This window comes from Rattus norvegicus, chromosome 19 (assembly GCF_036323735.1).
Source record: "Rattus norvegicus strain BN/NHsdMcwi chromosome 19, GRCr8, whole genome shotgun sequence".
Taxonomy (NCBI): Eukaryota; Metazoa; Chordata; class Mammalia; order Rodentia; family Muridae; genus Rattus; species Rattus norvegicus.
In genome coordinates this window covers 19,088,982-19,114,983 of record NC_086037.1, presented here as the reverse complement: position 1 = coordinate 19,114,983, position 26,002 = coordinate 19,088,982, and the positions used below count along the sequence as shown (strand labels likewise).

The 26,002-nt window shown below is 40.6% G+C and overlaps 1 protein-coding gene across 7 annotated transcripts in view; it reads right to left on the bottom strand.

The window, feature by feature from the left end:
• The window catches only part of LOC134483204 (IQ domain-containing protein M-like), a 232,986-nt gene that overhangs the window by 114,853 nt on the left and 92,131 nt on the right, over window positions 1–26,002 (bottom strand). For all 7 annotated transcript variants that reach the window (XR_010060078.1, XR_010060079.1, XR_010060076.1 and 4 more), the window contains one exon: window positions 11,033–11,094. Coding sequence is in view for 2 of the 7 variants with exons in the window: in XM_063278474.1 (XP_063134544.1) it covers window positions 11,033–11,094 (62 nt within the window). In the remaining 5 variants the exon portion in view is untranslated. The remainder of the gene's footprint in view (window positions 1–11,032; window positions 11,095–26,002) is intronic.

Genomic DNA, 26,002 nt, shown 5'->3' with positions numbered 1-26,002 from the left:
CATGCTCAGTCCAGTGGTTGGCTGTGAGCATCTACATCTGTATTTCTCAGACTCTGGAAGACAGCTATATCAGACTCACGTCGACAAGCACTTCTAAGCTGAAATACCCAACAAGGGGAGGAAGAAGGCCCCCCCGTTGGAGTATGGGACCACCCACCCATCTCCAAATTTTTAACCCTCCTGTCTAAAGGAAATATGGAGACAAAGTGTGGAGCAGAGTCTGAAGGAAAGGCCATCCAGAGACTGCCCCAACCTGGGAATCCATCCCATACACAGACACCAAACCCAGTCACTATTGCAGATGCCAAGAAGTGTTTGCTGACCGTGCTATTTCTTAGAGGACTGTGGAAGGCTTTAGCGGTTGTACTGGAAGAACAATTTTGTAGGAGCCTGGAAGACAGCACTGAGGACAATGACGACTGTGTGGGCTTTGCTCAACAGGTTTCAGAGAAGAACACTACTGGTATCTGGGGTAGAGAGCCACCATTCATATATTGACAATGCTCTGTGCCCAAAGAATATGCCTGAAGCTACAATTGAAAGCAACCTACAATGGTACAGGAAGAAATACAAAATGGACAGAGGGGAACAAAGAACACCACAAGATTAATGTTCCAGTCAAGGTTTATGCTCAAAAAGAAGCAACTACTGTTAAGATAAGTGTCAGAAGGAGAGGACAGATCCGCCCTGGAAAAATTTGTGTTCTCAGGTCAAGATCCTACCCCTCTAAGCTTCCAACTGTGTGGAAGAGAGCATAAAACATTTTTCTGCTCTTGGAAGGCAACTGCAGGCAAAAGCTAATGGTAATGAAGTTCAAGGGCCAAGGCCATGCCAAGCTGACAGTCATCCTGGCAGTAGTCTCCAATTGATGACTTCAGAGTTTAGAAAGATAAGGGATCCTGTGGCCTTTCCCATGGTTTCAGAGAGCCACTGCTTCTTAGTACTGTGCTGCAGGGCAGTCCCTAGGTGAAAACTGTTGAGAGGCCAAGAGGCCCTGAGAGGCCATTGAGTGGAGTTGTGGAAGTGAAGTCCGAGTTGTGCTACAGAACATAAGATATTAAAAATGGCAGGACCATAAGATATCTGCCAAGGAGAACTGCAGGCATGGAGTCAAGCAAGCCCAAGATAAATGCATGTTATGGGCAGCAAAGCTGGAGAACCAACTCCATCTAAGCCCTCTGACATTAGACACAGAGCCAGAGAGATTGGTGTTCAATGCTTTTTAAGTATAAGAATAGTGAAAAAATAAAATAGATTAACCCTAGAGAAATTACAAGATATCAAACACTATTATTAGAAAGGAGACTTCACTTCAGTGTCAATACGAAATATAAAGTTTTACATGTATTTAAGAAATTTGAGATCTGTGAATGCACATATATGAAATTCATGCACACACTTTATCTTCTAAAAATTAAAAATAAAGAAGTCACCTCCTTGAGAACTATTCTTTCTGGTTTAGAAATTCAACATTGCTTATTTCGGTGAAAGTCCAAAAATATTAGTTAAGCAACTCTGACTAAACTAAAACTGACTGATCTTCTTCAAAATGTTCCTTCTTTCTCCTTAAAAATAGTCAGAGCTTTCTCAAGCATGTCTTAGTCTTATCAGTTTCCAACAGTCTTCTCAAATGTACACAGAGCTTAACAGCTTTCAAAGGTTATGATTTAACGATTACTTCATCTAATACCCCCCTGCTCATGGTTTAGGGGATTCTGTGGAAGAGGAGGGAGCTGTAGGAGACTGATGATCTTCTAGACATGACAGGACACATACATTCAGCCAGACTGTGTTAGCATGCACTAGACCTGCTCAGGTTCAAACAAGAAGGGTCCCAGCATGGGGTATACATGGGGTCCTGCTTGCGTCCCACCACTGAGTTGGGGAAATGAACATGAAGCCCTGTCCCTAACCAAGAAGCTATCTACCCTTGATATCCACTAGCAAAGGGAAAAGTCAATTTCCTCCAAAGAAGTGTCACTAGGTGTATCAACCACACTAGAGGGCAGACCGTAAACCCAGGAGTAGTTAGATAATACAAATACACTCCGGTGTTGAGATAGATGTGCTTTGGATTTTGTTTCGCTTGGGCACTTTTTATATTACTAGAGTTTTGGTTGTTCGCTTTGATTTTCACTTCTGTGGGAGTTCTTGTTAAAGAGAAAGAATATAAATTGGGTGGAGAAAGGGGGCGGGGGAGGATCTAATTGAAGTTGATGGAGGAGAAAATATAATCAAAATATATTGTATAAAGGGTTTTTTAATGAAACGGATGAAGATAGATGGCTGAGAAGTTAGTAACAATTGTTGCCCCTCAGAAGACTGACGTTTTGTGCCCGATCCCCATGATATAACCTGTAACTACAGCTTCATGGGATCTAACGCCCAACTCTAGCTTCTGCAGGCATCTGTATACAAATGCACATAAACACACAGACATAAAATATTTAAAGAAATAGACTTTTGTTCGAGTCTTATAAACTTTGACTTCATGAATTTTCATCTATGAAATGTATGCTAAATAAATATTGGATATAACCGATGTGCAAGTTATCTGATATGCAACCCCTGTGGGGGACATACCCCACAGGTTGAGAGCTATTGCTCTAGCAGGTGGTGGCTTATATGAGGAAATCTTTAGAATTCAGATGAGCTGGCTAGATCTATGAAAGCGGCTGCAAAAAATGATAATATCTGAGAATGTGAAATTTTTGCTAATATGAGGACTAGAATAATTTTAATTTAGAAACACCTATAAGGAAAAAGGATTTCCCAATCAAACTACCCAGCAGAAAAATATTTGTGAGAAAAACACTATCACAGACTTTACAAATGACTCACTTGTGACAGTTAACATTTATTACTTTTAAAACAAGTTTATTTGTGGGAACTTGAAATAGCATCCAATTAACAGACATGGCTTGTTTAATTTTCTATTTCTTCTTGTATCATTTTGTCATATTTTTTCTTACAAAATTTAATCCTTGTCTTTTGCCTGAATGCATTTGTCATGAAATATCTTGCCTACTGCCAACTGTCCTTCTCATATCACAGGAATATGATAACACTTGCTTTCATTTTTTTTTTGTATTTCTTTTTTTTTTTTAACTTGAGTATTTCTTATATACATTTCGAGTGTTATTCCCTTTCCCGGTATCCGGGCAAACATCCCCCTCTCCCCTCCCCTTGCTTATGGGTGTTCCCCTCCCAACCCTCCCCCCATTGCCGCCCTCCCCCCACCACTCTAGTTCACTGGGGGTTCAGTCTTAGCAGGACCCAGGGCTTCCCCTTCCACTGGTGCTCTTACTAGGATATTCATTGCTACCTATGAGGTCAGAGTCCAGGGTCAGTCCATGTATAGTCTTTAGGTAGTGGCTTAGTCCCTGGAAGCTCTGGTTGCTTGGCATTGTTGTACTTTTGGGGTCTCGAGCCCCTTCAAGCTCTTCCAGTCCTTTCTCTGATTCCTTCAATAGGGGACCTATTCTCAGTTCAGTGGTTTGCTGCTGGCATTCGCCTCTGTATTTGCTGTATTCTGGCTGTGTCTCTCAGGAGCGATCTACATCCGGCTCCTGTCGGTCTGCACTTCTTTGCTTCATCCATCTTGTCTAATTGGGTGGCTGTATATGTATGGGCCACATGTGGGGCAGGCTCTGAATGGGTGTTCCTTCAGTCTCTGTTTTAATCTTTGCCTCTCTCTTCCCTGCCAAGGGTATTCTTGTTCCCCTTTTAAAGAAAGAGTGAAGCATTCACATTTTGATCATCCGTCTTGAGTTTCATTTGTTCTAGGCATCTAGGGTAATTCAAGCATTTGGGCTAATAGCCACTTATCAATGAGTGCATACCATGTATGTCTTTCTGTGATTGGGTTAGCTCACTCAGGATGATGTTTTCCAGTTACAACCATTTGCCTACGAATTTCATAAAGTCGTTGTTTTTGATAGCTGAGTAATATTCCATTGTGTAGATGAACCACATTTTCTGTATCCATTCCTCTGTTGAAGGGCATCTGGGTTCTTTCCAGCTTCTGGCTATTATAAATAAGGCTGCAATGAACATAGTGGAGCACGTGTCTTTTTTATATGTTGGGGCATCTTTTGAGTATATGCCCAAGAGAGGTATAGCTGGATCCTCAGGTAGTTCAATGTCCAATTTTCTGAGGAACCTCCAGACTGATTTCCAGAATGGTTGTACCAGTCTGCAATCCCACCAACAATGGAGGAGTGTTCCTCTTCCTCCACATCCTCGCCAGCATCTGTTGTCCCCTGAGTTTTTGATCTTAGCCATTCTCACTGGTGTGAAGTGAAATCTCAGGGTTGTTTTGATTTGCATTTCCGTTATGACTAAAGATGTTGAACATTTCTTTAGGTGTTTCTCAGCCATTCGGCATTCCTCAGCTGTGAATTCTTTGTTTAGCTATGAACCCCATTTTTAATAGGGTTATTTGTTTCCCTGCGGTCTAACTTCTTGAGTTCTTTGTATATTTTGGATATAAGGCCTCTATCTGTTGTAGGATTGGTAAAGATCTTTTCCCAATCTGTTGGTTGCCGTTTTGTCCTAACCACAGTGTCCTTTGCCTTACAGAAGCTTTGCAGTTTTATGAGATCCCATTTGTCGATTCTTGTTCTTAGAGCATAAGCCATTGGTGTTTTGTTCAGGAAATTTTTTCCAGTGCCCATGTGTTCCAGATGCTTCCCTAGTTTTTCTTCTATTAGTTTGAGTGTGTCTGGTTTGATGTGGAGGTCCTTGATTCACTTGGACTTAAGCTTTGTACAGTGTGATAAGCATGGATCGATCTGCATTCTTCTACATGTTGCCCTCCAGTTGAACCAGCACCATTTGCTGAAAATGCTATCTTTTTTCCATTGGATGGTTTTGGCTCCTTTGTCAAAAATCAAGTGACCATAGGTGTGTGGGTTCATTTCTGGGTCTTCAATTCTATTCCATTGGTCTATCTGTCTGTCTCTGTACCAATACCATGCAGTTTTTTATCACTATTGCTTCACTATTGCTCTGTAATACTGCTTGAGTTCAGGGACAGTGATTCCCCCTGAAGTCCTTTTATTGTTGAGGATAGCTTTAGCTATCCTGGGTTTTTTGTTATTCCAAATGAATTTGCAAATTGTTCTGTCTAACTCTTTGAAGAATTGTATTGGTATTTTGATGGGGATTGCATTGAATCTGTAGATTGCTTTTGGTAAAATGGCCATTTTTACTATATTAATCCTGCCAATCCATGAGCATGGGAGATCTTTCCATCTTCTGAGGTCTTCTTCAATTTCCTTCTTCAGTGTCTTGAAGTTCTTATTGTACAGATCTTTTACTTGCTTTGTTAAAGTCACACCGAGGTACTTTATATTATTTGGGTCTATTATGAAGGGTGTCGTTTCCCTAATTTCTTTCTCGGCTTGTTTCTCTTTTGTGTAGAGGAAGGCAACTGATTTATTTGAGTTAATTTTATACCCAGCCACTTTGCTGAAGTTGTTTATCAGCTTTAGTAGTTCTCTGGTGGAACTTTTGGGATCACTTAAATATACTATCATATCATCTGCAAATAGTGATATTTTGACTTCTTCTTTTCCGATCTGTATCCCCTTGACCTCCTTTTGTTGTCTGATCGCTCTGGCTAGAACTTCAAGAACTATATTGAATAAGTAGGGAGAGAGTGGGCAGCCTTGTCTAGTCCCTGATTTTAGTGGGATTGCTTCAAGTTTCTCTCCATTTAGTTTAATGTTAGCAACTGGTTTGCTTTATATGGCTTTAATATGTTCAGGTATGGGCCTTGAATTCCTATTCTTTCCAGGACTTTTATCATGAAGGGGTGTTGAATTTTGTCAAATGCTTTCTCAGCATCTAATGAAATGATCATGTGGTTTTGTTCTTTCAGTTTGTTTATATAATGGATCACGTTGATGGTTTTCCGTATATTAAACCATCCCTGCATGCCTGGGATGAAGCCTACTTGGTCATGGTGGATGATTGTTTTGATGTGCTCTTGGATTCGGTTTGCCAGAATTTTGTTGAGTATTTTTGCGTCGATATTCATAAGGGAAATTGGTCTGAAGTTCTCTTTCTTTGTTGGGTCTTTGTGTGGTTTAGGTATAAGAGTAATTGTGGCTTCGTAGAAGGTATTCGGTAGTGATCCATCTGTTTCAATTTTGTGGAATAGTTTGGATAATATTGGTATGAGGTCTTCTATGAAGGTTTGATAGAATTCTGCACTAAACCCGTCTGGACCTGGGCTCTTTTTGGTTGGGAGACCTTTAATGACTGCTTCTATTTCCTTAGGAGTTATGGGGTTGTTTAACTGGTTTATCTGTTCCTGATTTAACTTCAGTACCTGGTATCTGTCTAGGAAATTGTCCATTTCCTGAAGATTTTCAAGTTTTGTTGAATATAGGCTTTTATAGTAAGATCTGATGATTTTTTGAATTTCCTCTGAATCTGTTGTTATGTCTCCCTTTTCATTTCTGATTTTGTTAATTTGGACGCACTCTCTGTGTCCTCTCGTTAGTCTGGCTAAGGGTTTATCTATCTTGTTGATTTTCTCAAAGAACCAACTTTTGGTTCTGTTGATTCTTTCTATGGTCCTTTTTGTTTCTACTTGGTTGATTTCCGCTCTGAGTTTGATTATTTCCTGCCTTCTACTCCTCCTGGGTGTATTTGCTTCTTTTTGTTCTAGAGCTTTTAGGTGTGCTGTCAAGCTGCTGACATATGCTCTTTCCTGTTTCTTTCTGCAGGCACTCAGCGCTATGAGTTTTCCTCTTAGCAGAGCTTTCATTGTGTCCCATAAGTTTGGGTATGTTGTACCTTCATTTTCATTAAATTCTAAAAAGTTTTTAATTTCTTTCTTTATTTCTTCCTTGACCAGGTTATCATTGAGTAGAGCATTGTTCAATTTCCAAATATATGTGGGCATTCTTCCTTGATTGTAATTGAAGACCAGTTTTAGGCCGTGGTGGTCCGATAGCACGCATGGGATTATTTCTATCTTTCTGTACCTGTTGAGGCCCGTTTTTTGACCAATTATATGGTCAATTTTGGAGAAAGTACCATGAGGAGCTGAGAAGAAGGTATATCCTTTTGCTTTAGGATAGAATGTTCTATAAATATCTGTTAAGTCCATTTGGCTCATGACTTCTCTTAGTCTGTCTACATCACTGTTTAATTTCTGTTTCCATGATCTGTCTATTGATGAGAGTGGGGTGTTGAAATCTCCCACTATTATTGTGTGAGGTGCAATGTGTGTTTTGAGCTTTAGTAAGGTTTCTTTTACATATGTAGGTGCCCTTGTATTTGGGGCATAGATATTTAGGATTGAGAGTTCATCTTGGTGGATTTTTCCTTTGATGAATATGAAGTGTCCTTCCTTATCTTTTTTGATGACTTTTAGTTGAAAATTGATTTTATTTGATATTAGAATGGCTACTCCAGCTTGCTTCTTCTGACCATTTGCTTGGAAAATTGTTTTCCAGCCTTTCACTCTGAGGTAATGTCTGTCTTTGTCTCTGAGGTGTGTTTCCTGTAGGCAGCAGAATGCAGGGTCCTCGTTGCGTATCCAGTTTGTTAATCTATGTCTTTTTATTGGGGAGTTGAGGCCATTGATGTTGAGAGATTTTAAGGAATAGTGATTATTGCTTCCTGTTATATTCATATTTGGATGTGAGGTTATGTTTGTGTGCTTTTATTCTCTTTGTTTTGTTGCCAAGATGATTAGTTTCTTGCTTCTTCTAGGGTATAGCTTGCCTCCTTATGTTGGGCTTTACCATTTATTATCCTTTGTAGTGCTGGATTTGTAGAAAGATATTGTGTAAATTTGGTTTTGTCATGGAATATCTTGGTTTCTCCATCTATGTTAATGAGAGTTTTGCAGGATACAGTAACCTGGGCTGGCATTTGTGTTCTCTTAGGGTCTGTAGGACATCAGTCCAGGATCTTCTGGCCTTCATAGTTTCTGCTGAGAAGTCTGGTGTGATTCTGATAGGTCTCCCTTTATATGTTACTTGACCTTTTTCCCTTACTGCTTTTAATATTCTTTCTTTATTTTGTGCATTTGGTGTTTTGACTATTATGTGATGGGAGGTGTTTCTTTTCTGGTCCAATCTATTTGGAGTTCTGTAGGCTTCTTGTATGCCTATGGGAATCTCTTTTTTTAGGTTAGGGAAGTTTTCTTCTATGATTTTGTTGAAGATATTTACTGGTCCTTTGAGCTGGGAGTCTTCACTCTCTTCTATACCTATTATCCTTAGGTTTGATCTTCTCATTGAGTCCTGGATTTCCTGTATGTTTTGGACCAGTAGCTTTTTCTGCTTTACATTATCTTTGACAGCTGAGTCGATGATTTCTATGGAATCTTCTGCTCCTGAGATTCTCTCTTCCATCTCTTGTATTCTGTTGGTGAAGCTTGTATCTACAGCTCCTTGTCTCTTCTTTTGGTTTTCTATATCCAGGGTTGTTTCCATGTGTTCTTTCTTGATTGCTTCTACTTCCATTTTTAATTCCTTCAACTGTTTGATTGTGTTTTCCTGGAATTCTTTCAGGGATTTTTGTGATTCCTCTCTGTAGGCTTCTACTTGTTTATTAATGTTTTCCTGTGTTTCCCTAAGGAAGTTCTTCATGTCTTTCTTGAAGTCCTCCAGCATCATGATCAAATATGATTTTGAAACTAGATCTTGCTTTTCTGGTGTGTTTGGATATTCCATGTTTGTTTTGGTGGGAGAATTGGGCTCCGATGATGCCATGTAGTCTTGGTTTCTGTTGCTTGGGTTCCTGTGCTTGCCTCTCGCCATCAGATTATCTCTAGTGTTACTTTGTTCTGCTATTTCTGACAGTGGCTAGACTGTCCTATAATCCTGTTTGTCAGGAGTGCTGTAGACCTGTTTTCCTCTCTTTCAGTCAGTTATTGGGACAGAGTGTTCTGCTTTCGGGCGTGTAGTTTTTCCTCTCTACAGGTCTTCAGCTGTTCCTGTGGGCCTGTGTCTTGAGTTCACCAGGCAGCTTTCTTGCAGCAGAAAAGTTGGTCTTACCTGTGGTCCCGAGGCTCAAGTTCACTCGTGGGGTGCTGCCCACGGGCTCTCTGCAGCGGCAGCAACCAGGAAGATATGTGCTGCCCATTCCGGGAGCTTCAGTGCACCAGGGTTCCAGATGGCCTTTGGTGTTTTCCTCTGGCGTCCGAGATGTGTGTGCAGAGAGCAGTCTCTTCTGGTTTCCCAGGCTTGTCTGCCTCTCTGAAGGTTTAGCTCTCCCTCCCACGGGATTTGGATGCAGAGAACTGTTTATCCGGTCTGTTTCCTTCAGGTTCCGGTGGTGTCTCTGGCAGGGGTCCTGCCGCTCCTGGGCCCTCCCCCACGGGAGCCCAGAGGCCTTATACAGTTTCCTCTTGGGCCAGGGATGTGGGCAGGGGTGGGCAGTGTTGGTGGTCTCTTCTGCTCTGCAGCCTCAGGAGTGCCCACCTGACCAGGCGGTGAGGTCTCTTTCCCAAGGTGTCTGGGAGCAGAGAGCTGCTGAGGGCTGGGATCCGTGGGTGTGGGACTTCCGGTAAACACAGGACGTGCCGGGTCCTAGAGGAGTTCTGCCTCTGTGTGTCCCGATTTCACCAGGCAGCTTTCTTGCAGCAGACAAGTTGGTCTTACCTGTGGTCCCGAGGCTCAAGTTTGCTCACGGGGTGCTGCCCACGGGCTCTCTGCGGCGGCAGCAACCAGCTTGCTTTCATTTTTGATGTTATCATTTTGCATCTTCTGTCATTCTTTTGAAAATCAAATGTGGTAGAAGTTTATAAATTTCATTCATCTTTTCAAAGAACTTTTGGATTTGTTAATTTTCATTATCTTAAATTTTTTGTTTGATTTTTATAATTTGTGCTAGGTTTTTTGTTTAGGGTTTTTTTTTTTTTTGGTTTGGGGGGTTTCTTGGGCTTTCTTGGGGGTTTTCTTTTGCTTTTGCTTTTGTTTTATGTTTCGTTGTCTTTTAAAAATAAAGTGTTGGATGTAGGCTTGTTCATGTCTACATTGGTCTAATTAATTGGTGGTTTGTCTTTAAATGTCCAATGTCTAGAATTTTCTTCATTATATTAACAGCGTCATTTTCTATATTGGAGAGGCCCTGTCTTTATGTGGTGCATTAAATTTTCTTTATGATACATATATTCCAATGTCTAAAATAATTCTTTAAAGATTTATTTTTATTTTTAAATATGTGTATAGGAGAAGGGGTCATGCATGCTGTCACCCACAGAGGCCAGAAAGAATATTATATGTCCTGGAGTTACAGGCAGTCGTGATCCACCTAATGTGTGTGTTAGGGTCTGAACCAACATCTCCCAAGTAGCACAGGATCATTACCACTCAGCAATCTCTTCAGCTCAAATCCTCTCCTTTTAATGTAGCCAATTAACCCAACTAATAATTAATTGTCCAAGTTTTCATTTTAGGCTGGACTCTGTGGTTTGTTTTGCACATGCACAGTTCAGAGGCCAGCTAGTCATTGAAGAAGAGTTTACATTCAGACCCAGACCTCCCCCTCTGAACTCTTCTCCTTTGGAGAACTCCATAATTAGTTTCCAATTACTCTTTAGCTCCAGATTCACCAATAACATTAATAAATGAATACATTCCAAACTTATGAAAAAGCTCACATCCAGAAACTGACCTTTTCATAGAACTTGCTCTGTAAGCAAGAGGACCTGATTTCAAATCCCTAGCACCCACGTAAAAAGTCACACACCAGCAACATGGCAAAAAGACAGGTGGATCTGGAGAGCTCGCTGGCTAGCCAGTCTAGCTGAGGTTCTGGTTCAGTGTGAAGCCTTGTCTCAAGGTAATAAAGTGACCAGCAATAGATGAAGATGTTCAATGTCTTACCCTGGCTTCACCGTGCATGCACAGATTCACATACTTGCACACATGTAACACAATTAATTGAGTGCTCAACAACTTATGCTCCCTTATATTTCAGCATGAAAGCCATCAGGTATATTGTCAGCATGAGAAATAAGCACACTGATTACTATCTTTCTTCTCTGGTATAAAAGACCAACCTTTTGTTTAGAGGCTTCAGCTCTTTCTTGATAGGTTGTATCTCTTTCTTCTTCAAGGGTCTCTGGAAAAAGTTAAGAAAAAAAAATAACTTGACTACCTGTAAACTTTTATTCTAATATATATCATAAACGTTTCATCCACTTCATAATTGCCCATGATCATTACTTTTGAAAAAAAAAGTAGGTATGAGAAACTTGAAGTAATCCTGATAACTGAGTGAAAAATAGAACATGGAAAGTCATTGTTAGCGGAAGGCTTTGTGGTATAATATCGCATGTACATACTGTGTAGAAAATTTGATTTTTCTATTCACATGTAAGCTTCGATAACTGGAGCCAAAACATACCTTATATAAATACTCAGAAAATATAAAAGGCAACATAAAGATTAAATGTAAAGATGTTGCAAAGGTTTGAGGATACGTTTATTGCTTATTTAAAATTATAGCTCTCACCTACAAAGCTAAGGTTCATTTTATATTTCTTTAAATACAGTCTTAGTTGTATATATTCACACTCTCTTGTGATATTTACTAAGATTCTTTTTCTACAATCGCATTAGGAAGCAAGACCTTTCAAATGAAAAGATGTCATGTTTGTCTTTCTGGGTCTGCGTTACTTCACTCAGGATGATCTTTTCTACTTCCATTCATTTGCCTGCAAATTTCAGGATGTCATTGTTTTTAACAGCTGAGTAAGAGTCCAGTGCGTAAATGTACCACATCTTCTTTATCCATTTCTCAGTTGAGGGACATCTAGGTTGTTTCTAGTTCCTGGCTATTATGAATAAAGCTGCTATGAACATAGTTAAGCAAGTGTGCTTTAGGAAAGATGAAGCATCTTTCTGGTGTACACACAATAGTAGTATAGCTAGGCTTTCAGATAGATGGACTCCCAACTTTCTGAGGAACCGTCATATTAACTTTTATAGTGACTGTACAAATTTGCACTCCCATCAGCAATGGAGGAGTGTTCCTCTTGCTGCAAAACCTCACAAGCCTGAGCTGTCACATGATTGTGATCCTAGCCATTCTGAGAGGTGTAAGACAGAATCTCAAAATAGTTTTGATTTGTAATTCTCTGATATCTAAGGGTATTGAACATTTCTTTGAGTGTTTTGTAGCAATTTGAAATTCCTGTTCGAGTTTTCTGTTTAAATCTGGTGTACCAATTATTTTTTATTAACTTCAGTATTTCTTATTTACATTTCGAGTGTTATTCCCTTTCCCGGTTTCCGGGCAGACATCCCCCTAATCACTCCCCATCCCCTTCTTTATGGGTGTTCCCCTCTCCATCCTCCCCCCATTGCCGCCCTCCCCCCAACAATCACGTTCACTGGGGGTTCAGTCTTAGCAGGACCCAGGGCTTCCCCTTCCACTGGTGCTCTTACTAGGATATTCATTGCTACCTATGAGGTCAGAGTCCAGGGTCAGTCCATGTATAGTCTTTAGGTAGTGGCTTAGTCCCTGGAAGCTCTGGTTGCTTGGCATTGTTGTACATATGGGGTCTTGAGCCCCTTCAAGCTCTTTCAGTTCTTTCTCTGATTCCTTCAACGGGGGTCCTATTCTCAGTTCAGTGGTTTGCTGCTAGCATTCACCTCTGTATTTGCTGTATTCTGGCTGTGTCTCTCAGGACCGATTTACATCCGGCTCCTGTCGGCCTGCACTTCTTTGCTTCATCCATCTTGTCTAATGGGGTGGCTGTATATGTATGGGCCACATGTGGGGCAGGCTCTGAATGGGTGTTCCTTCAGTCTCTGTTTTAATCTTTGCCTCTCTCTTCCCTGCCAAGGGTATTCTTGTTCCCCTTTTAAAGAAGGAGTGAAGCATTAACATTTTGATCATCCGTCTTGAGTTTCATTTGTTCTAGGCATCTAGGGTAATTCAAGCATTTGGGCTAATAGCCACTTATAAATGATTGCATACCATGTGTGTTTCTCTGTGATTGGGTTACCTCACTCAGGATGATATTTTCCAGCTACAACCATTTGCCTACGAATTTCATAAAGTCATTGTTTTTGATAGCTGAGTATTATTCCATTGTGTAGATGTACCACTTTTTCTGTATCCATTCCTCTGTTGAAGGGCATCTGGGTTCTTTCCAGCTTCTGGCTATTATAAATAAGGCTGCACCAGTGGAAGGGGAAGCCCTGGGTCCTGCTAAGACTGAACCCCCAGTGAACTAGACTGTTGGGGGGAGGGTGGCAATGGGGGGAGGGCTGGGAGGGGAATACCTATAAGGAACGGGAGGGGGGAGGGGGATGTTTGCCCGGAAACCGGGAAAGGGAATAACACTCGAAATGTATATAAGAAATACTCAAGTTAATAAAATAAATAAATAAATAAATAAATAAATAAATAAATAAATAAGGCTGCAATGAACATAGTGGAGCACGTGTCTTTTTTATATGTTGGGGCATCTTTTGGGTATATGCCCAAGAGAGGTATAGCTGGATCCTCAGGCAGTTCAATGTCCAATTTTCTGAGGAACCTCCAGACTGATTTCCAGAATGGTTGTACCAGTCTGCAATCCCACCAACAATGGAGGAGTGTTCCTCTTTCTCCACATCCTCGCCAGCATCTGCTGTCACCTGAGTTTTTGATCTTAGCCATTCTCACTGGTGTGAGGTGAAATCTCAGGGTTGTTTTGATTTGCATTTCCCTTATGACTAAAGATGTTGAACATTTCTTTAGGTGTTTCTCAGCCATTCGGCATTCCTCAGCTGGAATTCCTTGTTTAGCTTTGAACCCCATTTTTTAATAGGGTTATTTGTCTCCCTGCGGTCTAACTTCTTGAGTTCTTTCTATATTTTGGATATAAGGCCTCTATCTGTTGTAGGATTGATAAAGATCTTTTCCCAATCTGTTGGTTGCCGTTTTGTCCTAACCACAGTGTCCTTTGCCTTACAGAAGGTTTGCAGTTTTATGAGATCCCATTTGTCGATTCTTGATCTTAGAGCATAAGCCATTGGTGTTTTGTTCAGGAAATTTTTTCCAGTGCCCATGTGTTCCAGATGCTTTCCTAGTTTTTCTTCTATTAGTTTGAGTGTATCTGGTTTGATGTGGAGGTCCTTGATCCACTTGGACTTAAGCTTTGTACAGGGTGATAAGCATGGATCGATCTGCATTCTTCTACATGTTGACCTCCAGTTGAACCAGCACCATTTGCTGAAAATGCTATCTTTTTTCCATTTGATGGTTTTGTCTCCTTTGTCAAAAATCAAGTGACCATAGGTGTGTGGGTTCATTTCTGGGTCTTCAATTCTATTCCATTGGTCTATCTGTCTGTCTCTGTACCAATACCATGCAGTTTTTTATCACTATTGCTGTAACACTGCTTGAGTTCAGGGATAGTGATTCCCCCTGAAGTCCTTTTATTGTTGAGGATAGTTTTAGCTATACTGGGTTTTTTGTTATTCCAGATGAATTTGCAAATTGTTCAATCTAACTCTTTGAAGAATTTGATTGGTATTTTGATGGGGATTGCATTGAATCTGTATATCGCTTTTGGTAAAATGGCCATTTTTACTATATTAATCCTGCCAATCCATGAGCATGGGAGATCTTTCCATCTTCTGAGGTCTTCTTCAATTTCTTTCTTCAGAGGCTTGAAGTTCTTGTTGTACAGATCTTTTACTTGCTTGGTTAAAGTCACACCGAGGTACTTTATATTATTTGGGTCTATTATGAAGGGTGTCGTTTCCCTAATTTCTTTCTCGGCTTGTTTCTCTTTTGTGTAGAGGAAGGCTACTGATTTATTTGAGTTAATTTTATACCCAGCCACTTTGCTGAAGTTGTTTATCAGCTTTAGTAGTTCTCTGGTGGAACTTTTGGGATCACTTAAATATACTATCATATCATCTGCAAATAGTGATATTTTGACTTCTTCTTTTCCGATCTGTATCCCCTTGACCTCCTTTTGTTGTCTGATCGCTCTGGCTAGAACTTCAAGAACTATATTGAATAAGTAGGGAGAGAGTGGGCAGCCTTGTCTAGTCCCTGATTTTAGTGGGATTGCTTCAAGTTTCTCTCCATTTAGTTTAATGTTAGCAACTGGTTTGCTGTATATGGCTTTTACTATGTTTAGGTATGGGCCCTGAATTCCTATTCTTTCCAGGACTTCTATCATGAAGGGGTGTTGAATTTTGTCAAATGCTTTCTCAGCATCTAATGAAATGATCATGTGGTTTTGTTCTTTCAGTTTGTTTATATAATGGATCACGTTGATGGTTTTCCGTATATTAAACCATCCCTGCATGCCTGGGATGAAGCCTACTTGATCATGCTGGATGATTGTTTTGATGTGCTCTTGGATTCGGTTTGCCAGAATTTTATTGAGTATTTTTGCGTCGATATTCATAAGGGAAATTGGTCTGAAGTTCTCTTTCTTTGTTGGGTCTTTGTGTGGTTTAGGTATAAGAGTAATTGTGGCTTCGTAGAAGGAATTCGGTAGTGATCCATCTGTTTCAATTTTGTGGAATAGTTTGGATAGTATTGGTATGAGGTCTTCTAGGTATGATAGAATTCCACACTAAACCCGTCTGGACCTGGGCCCTTTTTTTTGGGAGACCTTTAGTGACTGCTTCTATTTCCTTAGGAGTTATGGGGTTGTTTAACTGGTTTATCTGTTCCTGATTTAACTTCAGTACCTGGTATCTGTCTAGGGAATTGTCCATTTCCTGAAGATTTTCAAGTTTTGTTGAATATAGGCTTTTATAGTAAGATCTGATGATTTTTTGAATTTCCTCTGAATCTGTAGTTATGTCTCCCTTTTCATTTCTGATTTTGTTAATTTGGACGCACTCTCTGTGTCCTCTCGTTAGTCTGGCTAAGGGTTTATCTATCTTGTTGATTTTCTCAAAGAAACAACTTTTGGTTCTGTTGATTCTTTCTATGGTCCTTTTTGTTTCTACTTGGTTGATTTCAGCTCTGAGTCTGATTATTTCCTGCCTTCTACTCCTCCTGGGTGTATTTGCTTCTTTTTGTTCTAGAGCTTTTAGGTGTGCTGTCAAGCTGGTGACATATGCTCTTTCCTGTTTCTTTCTGCAGGCACTCAGAGCTATGAGTTTTCCTCTTAGCACAGCTTTCATTGTGTCCCATAAGTTTGGGTATGTTGTACCTCCATTTTCATTAAATTATAAAAAGTCTTTAATTTCTTTCTTTATTTCTTCCTTGACCAGGTTATCATTGAGTAGAGCACTGTTCAATTTCCACGTATATGTGGGCATTCTTCCCTTATTGTTATTGAAGACCAGCTTTAGGCCGTGGTGGTCTGATAGCACGCATGGGATTATTTCTACTTTCTGTACCTGTTGAGGCCCGTTTTTTTTTTTTTTTTTTTTTTTATTAACTTGAGTATTTCTTATATACATTTCGAGTGTTATTCCCTTTCCCGGTTTCCGGGCAAACATCCCCCTCCCCCCTCCCCTTCCTTATGGGTGTTCCCATCCCAACCCTCCCCCCATTGCCGCCCTCCCCCCATAGACTAGTTCACTGGGGGTTCAGTCTTAGCAGGACCCAGGGCTTCCCCTTCCACTGGTGCTCTTACTGGGATATTCATTGCTACCTATGGGGTCAGAGTCCAGGGTCAGTCCATGTATAGTCTTTAGGTAGTGGCTTAGTCCCTGGAAGCTCTGGTTGCTTGGCATTGTTGTACTTTTGGGGTCTCGAGTCCCTTCAAGCTCTTCCAGTTCTTTCTCTGATTCCTTCAATAGGGGACCTATTCTCAGTTCAGTGGTTTGCTGCTGGCATTCGCCTCTATATTTGCTGTATTCTGGCTGTGTCTCTCAGGAGCGATCTACATCCGGCTCCTGCCGGTCTGCACTTCTTTGCTTCATCCATCTTGTCTAATTGGGTGGCTGTATATGTATGGGCCACATGTGGGGCAGGCTCTGAATGGGTGTTCGTTCAGTCTCTGTTTTAATCTTTGCCTCTCCCTTCCCTGCCAAGGGTATTCTTTTTCCTCATTTAAAGAAGGAGTGAAGCATTCACATTTTGATCATCCGTCTTGAGTTTCGTTTGTTCTAGGGATCTAGGGTAATTCAAGCATTTGGGCTAATAGCCACTTATCAGTGAGTGCATACCATGTATGTCTTTCTGTGATTGGGTTAGCTCACTCAAGATGATATTTTCCAGTTCCAACCATTTGCCTATGAATTTCATAAAGTCATTGTTTTTGATAGCTGAGTAATATTCCATTGTGTAGATGTACCACATTTTCTGTATCCATTCCTCTGTTGAAGGGCATCTGGGTTCATCGCAGCCTTATTTATAATAGCCAGAAAATGGAAAGAGGCCCGTTTTTTGACCAATTATATGGTCAATTTTGGTGAAAGTACCATGAGGAGCTGAGAAGAAGGTATATCCTTTTGCCTTAGGATAGAATGTTCTATAAATATCTGTTAAGTCCATTTGGCTCATGACTTCTCTTAGTCTGTCTACGTCTCTGTTTAATTTCTGTTTCCATGATCTGTCCATTGATGAGAGTGGGGTGTTGAAATCTCCTACTATTATTGTATGAGGTACAATGTGTGTTTTGAGCTTTAGTAAGGTCTCTTTTACATATGTAGGTGCCCTTGTATTTGGGGCATAGATATTTAGGATTGAGAGTTCATCTTGGTGGATTTTTCCTTTGATGAATATGAAGTGTCCTTCCTTATCTTTTTTGATGACTTTTAGTTGAAAATTGATTTTATTTAATATTAGAATGGCTACTCCAGCTTGCTTCTTCCTACCATTTGCTTGGAAAGTTGTTTTCTAGCCTTTCACTCTGTGGTAGTGTCTGTCTTTGTCTCTGAGGTGTGTTTCCTGTAGGCAGCAGATTGCAGGGTCCTTGTTGCGTATCCAGTTTGTTAATCTATGTCTTTTTATTGGGGAGTTGAGACCATTGATGTTGAGAGATATTAAGGAATAGTGATTATTGCTTCCTGTTATATTCATATTTGGATGTGAGGTTATGTTTGTGTGCTTTTCTTCTCTTTGTTTTGTTGCCAACACGATTAGTTTCTTGCTTCTTCTAGGGTATAGCTTGCCTCCTTATGTTGGGCTTTACCATTTATTATCCTTTGTAGTGCTGGATTTGTAGAAAGATATTGTGTAAATTTGGTTTTGTGATGGAATATCTTGGTTTCTCCATCTATGTTAATTGAGAGTTTTGCACGATACAATAACCTGGGCTGGCATTTGTATTCTCTTAGGGTCTGCATGACATCTGTCCAGGATCTTCTGGCTTTCATAGTTTCTGGCGAAAAATCTTCTGTGATTCTGATAGGTCTGCCTTTATATGTTCCTTGACCTTTTCCCTTACTGCTTTTAATATTCTTTCTTTATTTTGTGCATTTGGTGTTTTGACTATTACGTGACGGCAGGAGTTTCTTTTCTGGTCCAATCTATTTGGAGTTCTGTAGGCTTCTTGTATGCCTATGGGTATCTCTTTCTTTAGGTTAGGGAAGTTTTCTTCTATGATTTTGTTGAAGATATTTACTGGTCCTTTGAGCTGGGAGTCTTCACTCTCTTCTATACCTATTATCCTTAGGTTTGATCTTCTCATTGAGTCCTGGATTTCCTGTATGTTTTGGACCAGTAGCTTTTTCCGCTTTACATTATCTTTGACAGTTGAGTCGATGATTTCTATGGAATCTTCTGCTCCTGAGATTCTCTCTTCCATCTCTCTTATTCTGTGGTGAAGTTCGTATCTACAGCTCCTTGTCTCTTCTTCTGGGTGTACCCATTTTTAATTGGATTATTGGGGTGTTTTTTTTTACGTCTTGTTTCTTGAGTTCTATATTTTTGGGTACTGCTGTTAAGCAAAGGATAATCATGCTATAATCCACAGACCCAGAGTGGCTAAGGAACGAGAAGTGTTCAAGGGCTGATAAACAGATCTCTGTATCAAGGACGAATGAAATAAATTTTTCAGGTGAAGTTAGGGCAGGTGGGGATGGGAGCAGGAGGGATAAGGCCAAGGAAGAGATAGGGAGCACTGATAAAGATCACTGGAATCTGCAAGAGTTACCCTAACAGAGTCTCTGCTAATGGAGGATATGGAGCTCAAACTGTCTTCCTTCTATAACCAGGGAAGGCTCCTAGTGGTGGGACTGGGACATCAACCCAACCACAAAATCTTTGACCTTTAATTCGTACTACCTGTAAAATATGGTGGAGTAAAGGTGGCACAGAACTTGTAGGAACAGCCTAACAATAACTAGCCCAACTTGAGGCCCATGCCTGAGAGGGAACCCATGCCCGAGACTGCCTAAAAAAAAAGCAGAAACCAGAGGTTAAGTACAGCCAAGAGACACGGGATAGAACCAAACAGGACTGGCAAAAAAATACAAATAAAAAGTCAATGAAACAGAAGACCCTTTCTCAGAGACAGCACCGTTGACTTGCCCACGGTCTCCTGACCTCCATTGTTTGGCACTGGGCTCACTCTTCAGTCCTGTGGAGCCATGGGGAACACCATGAGTGTACTGCTCCCCTGTGGGGGCCTCCGGGGACCCAAGCCTCACCAGCTTGGAACCGTACCCTACCAATGCTTTCCCAGGTGGGTCTGCCTGTGTCACAGCTGGCGGAAGTGAGTTGTACGCAGTCCACTGACCTCCTTTCACTAGCACTGGGCTTGCCCTTTGGTCCATGGGAGCCTTGCAGAACTCTAAGAGCTTCTTGCTTCCACATAGAGGCAAACAGGGCCTCCAAGAACTACGGACTTGGAACACTGCCCCACAAATCCCTTGCTAGTGGGGTCTGCCAGAGGCACATCCAGCCGAGTCCAGTGCCCAAACCTCCATAGTCAGGCTCATGGCTCCCTCCCTTCCAAAAAAGCCCTGCTATCATCAAGTTCATCCAGCCAACACCAGGGAAATCTAGATGCCTATAGGAGAGCATAAGAACACAATCAGTAAGAGTCAGGCGCCACCAAAGCTCAGCTATCCTGCTACAAATTTCACCCCAAGTTATAATTCTACAAGGGTAGAATGTAGCCAGGTCCATTGTTGGAACATGGAAGTCCCTAGTAGAGTCCTTCTTCCCCTTCGATACTTCACGCAAACACTTTGACATTCACATTTCTGGAAGCACTTTGGTCTTCTGAACATCTACCAGAAAGGTCCTTTGAGCTCTACTTAGAGCACACAACCGCTTCTCTAGCCAGAAACTCCAAACTCTTTCACATTCCCACTGCAAACGTCTCCAAAGGCTAATGAACCACTGTTTTCCACAGCAGGGACTCCATTTTTCGGTGCTGATTTTCTAAACCGGTTATTTTGTATCACAAGGATTATAAACTTAGGAGAGGAAGGATTGTTTGCATGGTTTGAGAAGGTACAGTCTACCATGTCAAGGATGGCATGGTGGCAAGACTGGCTCATAGTGGCAACTGGTTGCATCGTATCATCAATTTGAGAAGCATAGGAAACGAAAATCAAGTTATAACCATAAGGCGTACCACTGTCCATCTAATTTCTGCTTCCTGGAAGTCAGGTAATCTACCAAAACAATGATAACAGCTAGCAAGCAAGTGTTTAAGCATATAAGCCTGTAGGAGACATTTTCCTTCTAAACAATAACTATCATGAATTGAGGAATGTCTTCCATAAACAATATATAACAATGACTTAACCTTTTTCAGGAAATTATACACATGTAGACATGAAAACATAGACATGTCTATATTTTCCATTAAAAAGAATCCATGTAATTTCCATATCCAAAAAAGACTTGTAAAAATTTAGTTTTAGCAAAGTAGACTCATAAAGATACGAGTAACATAATTAACACCATAAGATAAGAGTGAATTTTAAAGTCGTGGCTATAGGACTTTAAATGATAAGAACTGTTGCTGGTGAATGGGTAAAGATGCTTTCTGCTAATCTTGTTAAATTTGGTTCAAACTCCACAACCCACACAGTATAGGAAAGAACTCACTCTTACATATTGTCCTCTGACCTGTACTCCATGGCCCACGCATCACTACCCAAAAATAAAAACAAACAGACAGACAGACAAATAAATGTAAAGGACTATTCAACGTAAAGAAACACTTCAAATATACTTCATTCATATTTAATTATAATTAAACTGTGTTCTTCAAACATGCAAGAGACCTAGCCATCAGTGCGACCATCTTTGGATACACAGATCTGAGGAAGCTAAGATTAAATGTTATCAAAAGATAGGAGACACCAGACTCCATACAAACAGAGGAGAGACCACACAAAGCAGACAGCTGCCGTGCAGTCAACGGGGAAGCTTCAGAAGAAACACCTGCCAGCAACCTTGATAGCTAACTTCTGGGATCCAGAACTGTGAGAACAATGAACTTTTGCTGATTAACTTATCTAATACCACTCACTGACATTTTTTTTCTATGGTGGCAAATGGGAAGGGAAGAAAAATAAATAAATCATTAACATATAAAATATAGGATAAAAGAAAAGAGGGGTCGCGTATAGTCACACACAGGGAGGATCATGTAAGAGACACAAGATACACAGACTGACACTCTGAGACACAGTGTTATAGCTCTGGAATCTTTTTTTACAGAATTGGTGCTGAAGATGTTTAAGGCTGAATTTCCTGTGGTATTCACATCGCTGCACCCAAGGACTTGCTCTAATAGAAGAACCCAAAAAGACTATCAGATTATAGCTTCACGTGCTCTGAATTAGAGTCTTCATTCTAAAAGCCCTAAATTGGATTTTCTCGGTCCCTCAATTATCATCCTTCAAGTAGATGTGTTTCTCCTCAGTCTCTACTCGACTCCTTGGTATAATACAGAAACAGTAGCTGTGTAATCACATGTAGAAAAAAAAATGTGATGATCCTTTGGCTAAGTGCTTTTCTACTAAAATATAGGCACATGTTATGGGTCAAGGTGATTAGTAAATTTTACGCAAGGCAAGATAAAAGGGCTCAAGATTTGCTTCTGGCAGAAAAGAGCATCTGTTTGTTTATTTGTTTGTTTAATTATTTATTTTGGTGAGGTTGCTTTTGACGTTGAGACAATACCTCAGAACTGTTGCCTAGGCTGGCCTCAAGCACACAGCCAATTCTCCTGCTTTGGCCTCACATGTGCTGGGACTGCAGGCATAAACTAAAAAGACGTAGCTAAGAAGATGAATTTCAATGGAGAGTTTAGAAATGAACTAGGCAGCAGCTCTCTGCTCCCAGACCCCGTGAGAGAGAGACCCAACGGCCTGGTCAGGTGGGCACTCCTGAGGCTGCAGAGCGGAAGAGACCACCAACACTGCCCACCCCTGCCCACATCCCTGGCCCAAGAGGAAACTGTATAAGGCCTCTGGGCTCCCGTGGGGGAGGGCACAGGAGCGGCAGGACCCCTGCCTGAGACACCGCCGGAACCTGAAGGAAACAGACCGGATAAACAGTTCTCTACACCCAAATCCCGTGGGAGGGTGAGCAAAACCTTTAGAGAGGCAGACAAGCCTGGGAAACCAGAAGAGACTGCTCTCTACACATACATCTCGGGCGCCAGAGGAAAACACCAAAGGCCATCTGGAACCCTGATGCACTGAAGCTCCCGGAAAGGGCAGCGCAGATCTTCCTGGTTGCTGCCGCCACAGAGAGCCCGAGGGCAGCACCCCGCGAGCGAACTTGAGCCTCAGGACCACAGGTAAGACCAACTTTTCTGCTACAAGTGACCTGCCTGGTGAACTCAAGACACAGGCCCACAGGAACAGCTGAAGACCTGTAGAGAGGAAAAACTACACGCCCGAAAGCAGAACACTCTGTCCCCATAACTGAATGAAAGAGAGGAAAACAGGTCTACAGCACTCCTGACACACAGGCTTATAGGACAGTCTAGCCACTGTCAGAAAGAGCAGAACAAAGTAACACTAGAGATAATCTGATGGCGAGAGGCAAGCACAGGAACCCAAGCAACAGAAACCAAGACTACATGGCACCATCGGAGCCCAATTCTCCCACCAAAACAAACATGGAATATCCAAACACACCAGAAAAGCAAGATCTAGTTTCAAAATCATTTTTGATCATGATGCTGGAGGACTTCAAGAAAGACGTGAAGAACTCCCTTAGAGAACAAGTAGAAGCCTACAGAGAGGAATCGCAAAAATGCCTGAAAGAATTCCAGGAAAACATAAATAAACAAGTAGAAGCCCATAGAGAGGAGACACAAAAATCCCTGAAAGAATTCCAGGAAAACATAAATAAACAAGTAGAAGCCCATAGAGAGGAGACACAAAAATCCCTGAAAGAATCCCAGGAAAACACAATCAAACAGTTGAAGGAATTAAAAATGGAAATAGAAGCAATCAAGAAAGAACACATGGAAACAATCCTGGATATAGAAAACCAAAAGAGGAGACCAAGGAGCTGTAGATACAAGCTTCACCAACAGAATACAAGAGATGGAAGAGAGAATCTCAGGAGCAGAAGATTAAATAGAAACCATTGACTCAATTGTCAAAGATATTGTAAAGTGGAAAAAGCTACTGGTCCAAAACATACAGGAAATCCAGGACTCAATGAGAAGATCAAACCTAAGGATAATAGGTATAGAAGAGAGTGAAGACTCCCAGCTCAAAGGACCAGTAAATATCTTCAACAAAATCATAGAAGAAAACTTCCCTAACCTAAAAAAAGAGATACCCATAGGCATACAAGAAGCCTACAGAACTCCAAATAGATTGGACCAGAAAAGAAACACCTCCCATCACATAATTGTCAAAACACCAAACGCACAAAATAAAGAAAGAATATTAAAAGCAGTAAGGGAAAAAGGTCAAGTAACATATAAAGGCAGACCTATCAGAATCACACCAGACTTCTCAGCAGAAACTATGAAGGCCAGAAGATCCTGGACTGATGTAATACAGACCCTAAGAGAACACAAATGGCAGCCCAGGTTACTGTATCCTGCAAAACTCTCAATTAACATAGATGGAGAAACCAAGATATTCCATGACAAAACCAAATTTACACAATATCTTTCTACAAATCCAGCACTACAAAGGATAATAAATGGTAAAGCCCAACATAAGGAGGCAAGCTATACCCTAGAAGAAACAAGAAACTAATCGTCTTGGCAACAAAACAAAGAGAATGAAAGCAGACAAACATAACCTCACATCCAAATATGAATATAACGGGAAGCAATAATCACTATTCCTTAATATCTCTCAACATCAATGGCCTCAACTCCCCAATAAAAAGAAATAGATTAACAAACTGGATACGCAACAAGGACCCTGCATTCTGCTGCCTACAGGAAACACACCTCAGAGACAAAGACAGACACTACCTCAGAGTGAAAGGCTAGAAAACAACTTTCCAAGCAAATGGTAGGAAGAAGCAAGCTGGAGTAGCCATTCTAATATCAAATAAAATCAATTTCCAACTAAAAGTCATCAAAAAAGATAAGGAAGGACACTTCATATTCATCAAAGGAAAAATCAACCAAGATGAACTCTCAATCCTAAATATCTATGCCCCAAATACAAGGGCACCTACATATGTAAAAGAGACCTTACTAAAGCTCAAAACACACATTGCACCTCACACAATAAAAGTGGGAGATTTCAACACCCAATCTCATCAATGGACAGATTATGGAAACAGAAATTAAACAGAGACGTAGACAGACTAAGAGAAGTCATGAGCCAAATGGACTTAACAGATATTTATAGAACATTCTATCCTAAAGCAAAAGGATATACCTTCTTCTCAGCTCCTCATGGTACTTTCTCCAAAATTGACCATATAATTGGTCAAAAAACGGGCCTCAACAGGTACAGAAAGATAGAAATAATCCCATGCGTGCTATCAGACCACCACGGCCTAAAACTGGTCTTCAATAACAATAAGGGAAGAATGCCCACATATACGTGGAAATTGAACAATGCTCTACTCAATGATAACCCGGTCAAGGAAGAAATAAAGAAAGAAATTAAAAACTTTTTAGAATTTAATGAAAATGAAGGTACAACATACCCAAACTTATGGGACACAATGAAAGCTGTGCTAAGAGGAAAACTCATAGCGCTGAGTGCCTGCAGAAAGAAACAGGAAAGAGCATATGTCACCAGCTTGACAGCACACCTAAAAGCTCTAGAACAAAAAGAAGCAAATACACCCAGGAGGAGTAGAAGGCAGGAAATAATCAAACTCAGAGCTGAAATCAACCAAGTAGAAATAAAAAGGACCATAGAAAGAATCAACAGAACCAAAAGTTGGTTCTTTGAGAAAATCAACAAGATAGATAAACCCTTGGCCAGACTAACGAGAGGACACAGAGAGTGTGTCCAAATTAACAAAATCAGAAATGAAAAGGGAGACATAACAACAGATTCAGAGGAAATTCAAAAAATCATCAGATCTTACTATAAAAACCTATATTCAACAAAACTTGAAAATCTTCAGGAAATGGACAATTTCCTAGACAGATACCACGTATCGAAGTTAATTCATGAACAGATAAACCAGTTAAACAACCCCATAACTCCTAAGGAAATAGAAGCAGTCATTAAAGGTCTCCCAACCAAAAAGAGCACAGGTCCAGACGGGTTTAGTGCAGAATTCTATCAGACCTTCATAGAAGACCTCATACCAATATTATCCAAACTATTCCACAAAATTGAAACAGATGGATCACTACTGAATACCTTCTACGAAGCCACAATTACTCTTATACCTAAACTACACAAAGACACAACAAAGAAAGAGAACTTCAGACCAATTTCCCTTATGAATATTGACGCAAAAATACTCAATAAAATTCTGGCAAACCGAATTCAAGAGCACATCAAAACAATCATCCACCATGATCAAGTAGGCTTCATCCCAGGCATGCAGGGATGGTTTAATATATGGAAAACCATCTACGTGATCCATTATATAAACAAACTGAAAGAACAGAACCACATGATCATTTCATTAGATGCTGAGAAAGCATTTGACAAAATTCAACACCCCTTCATGATAAAAGTCCTGGAAA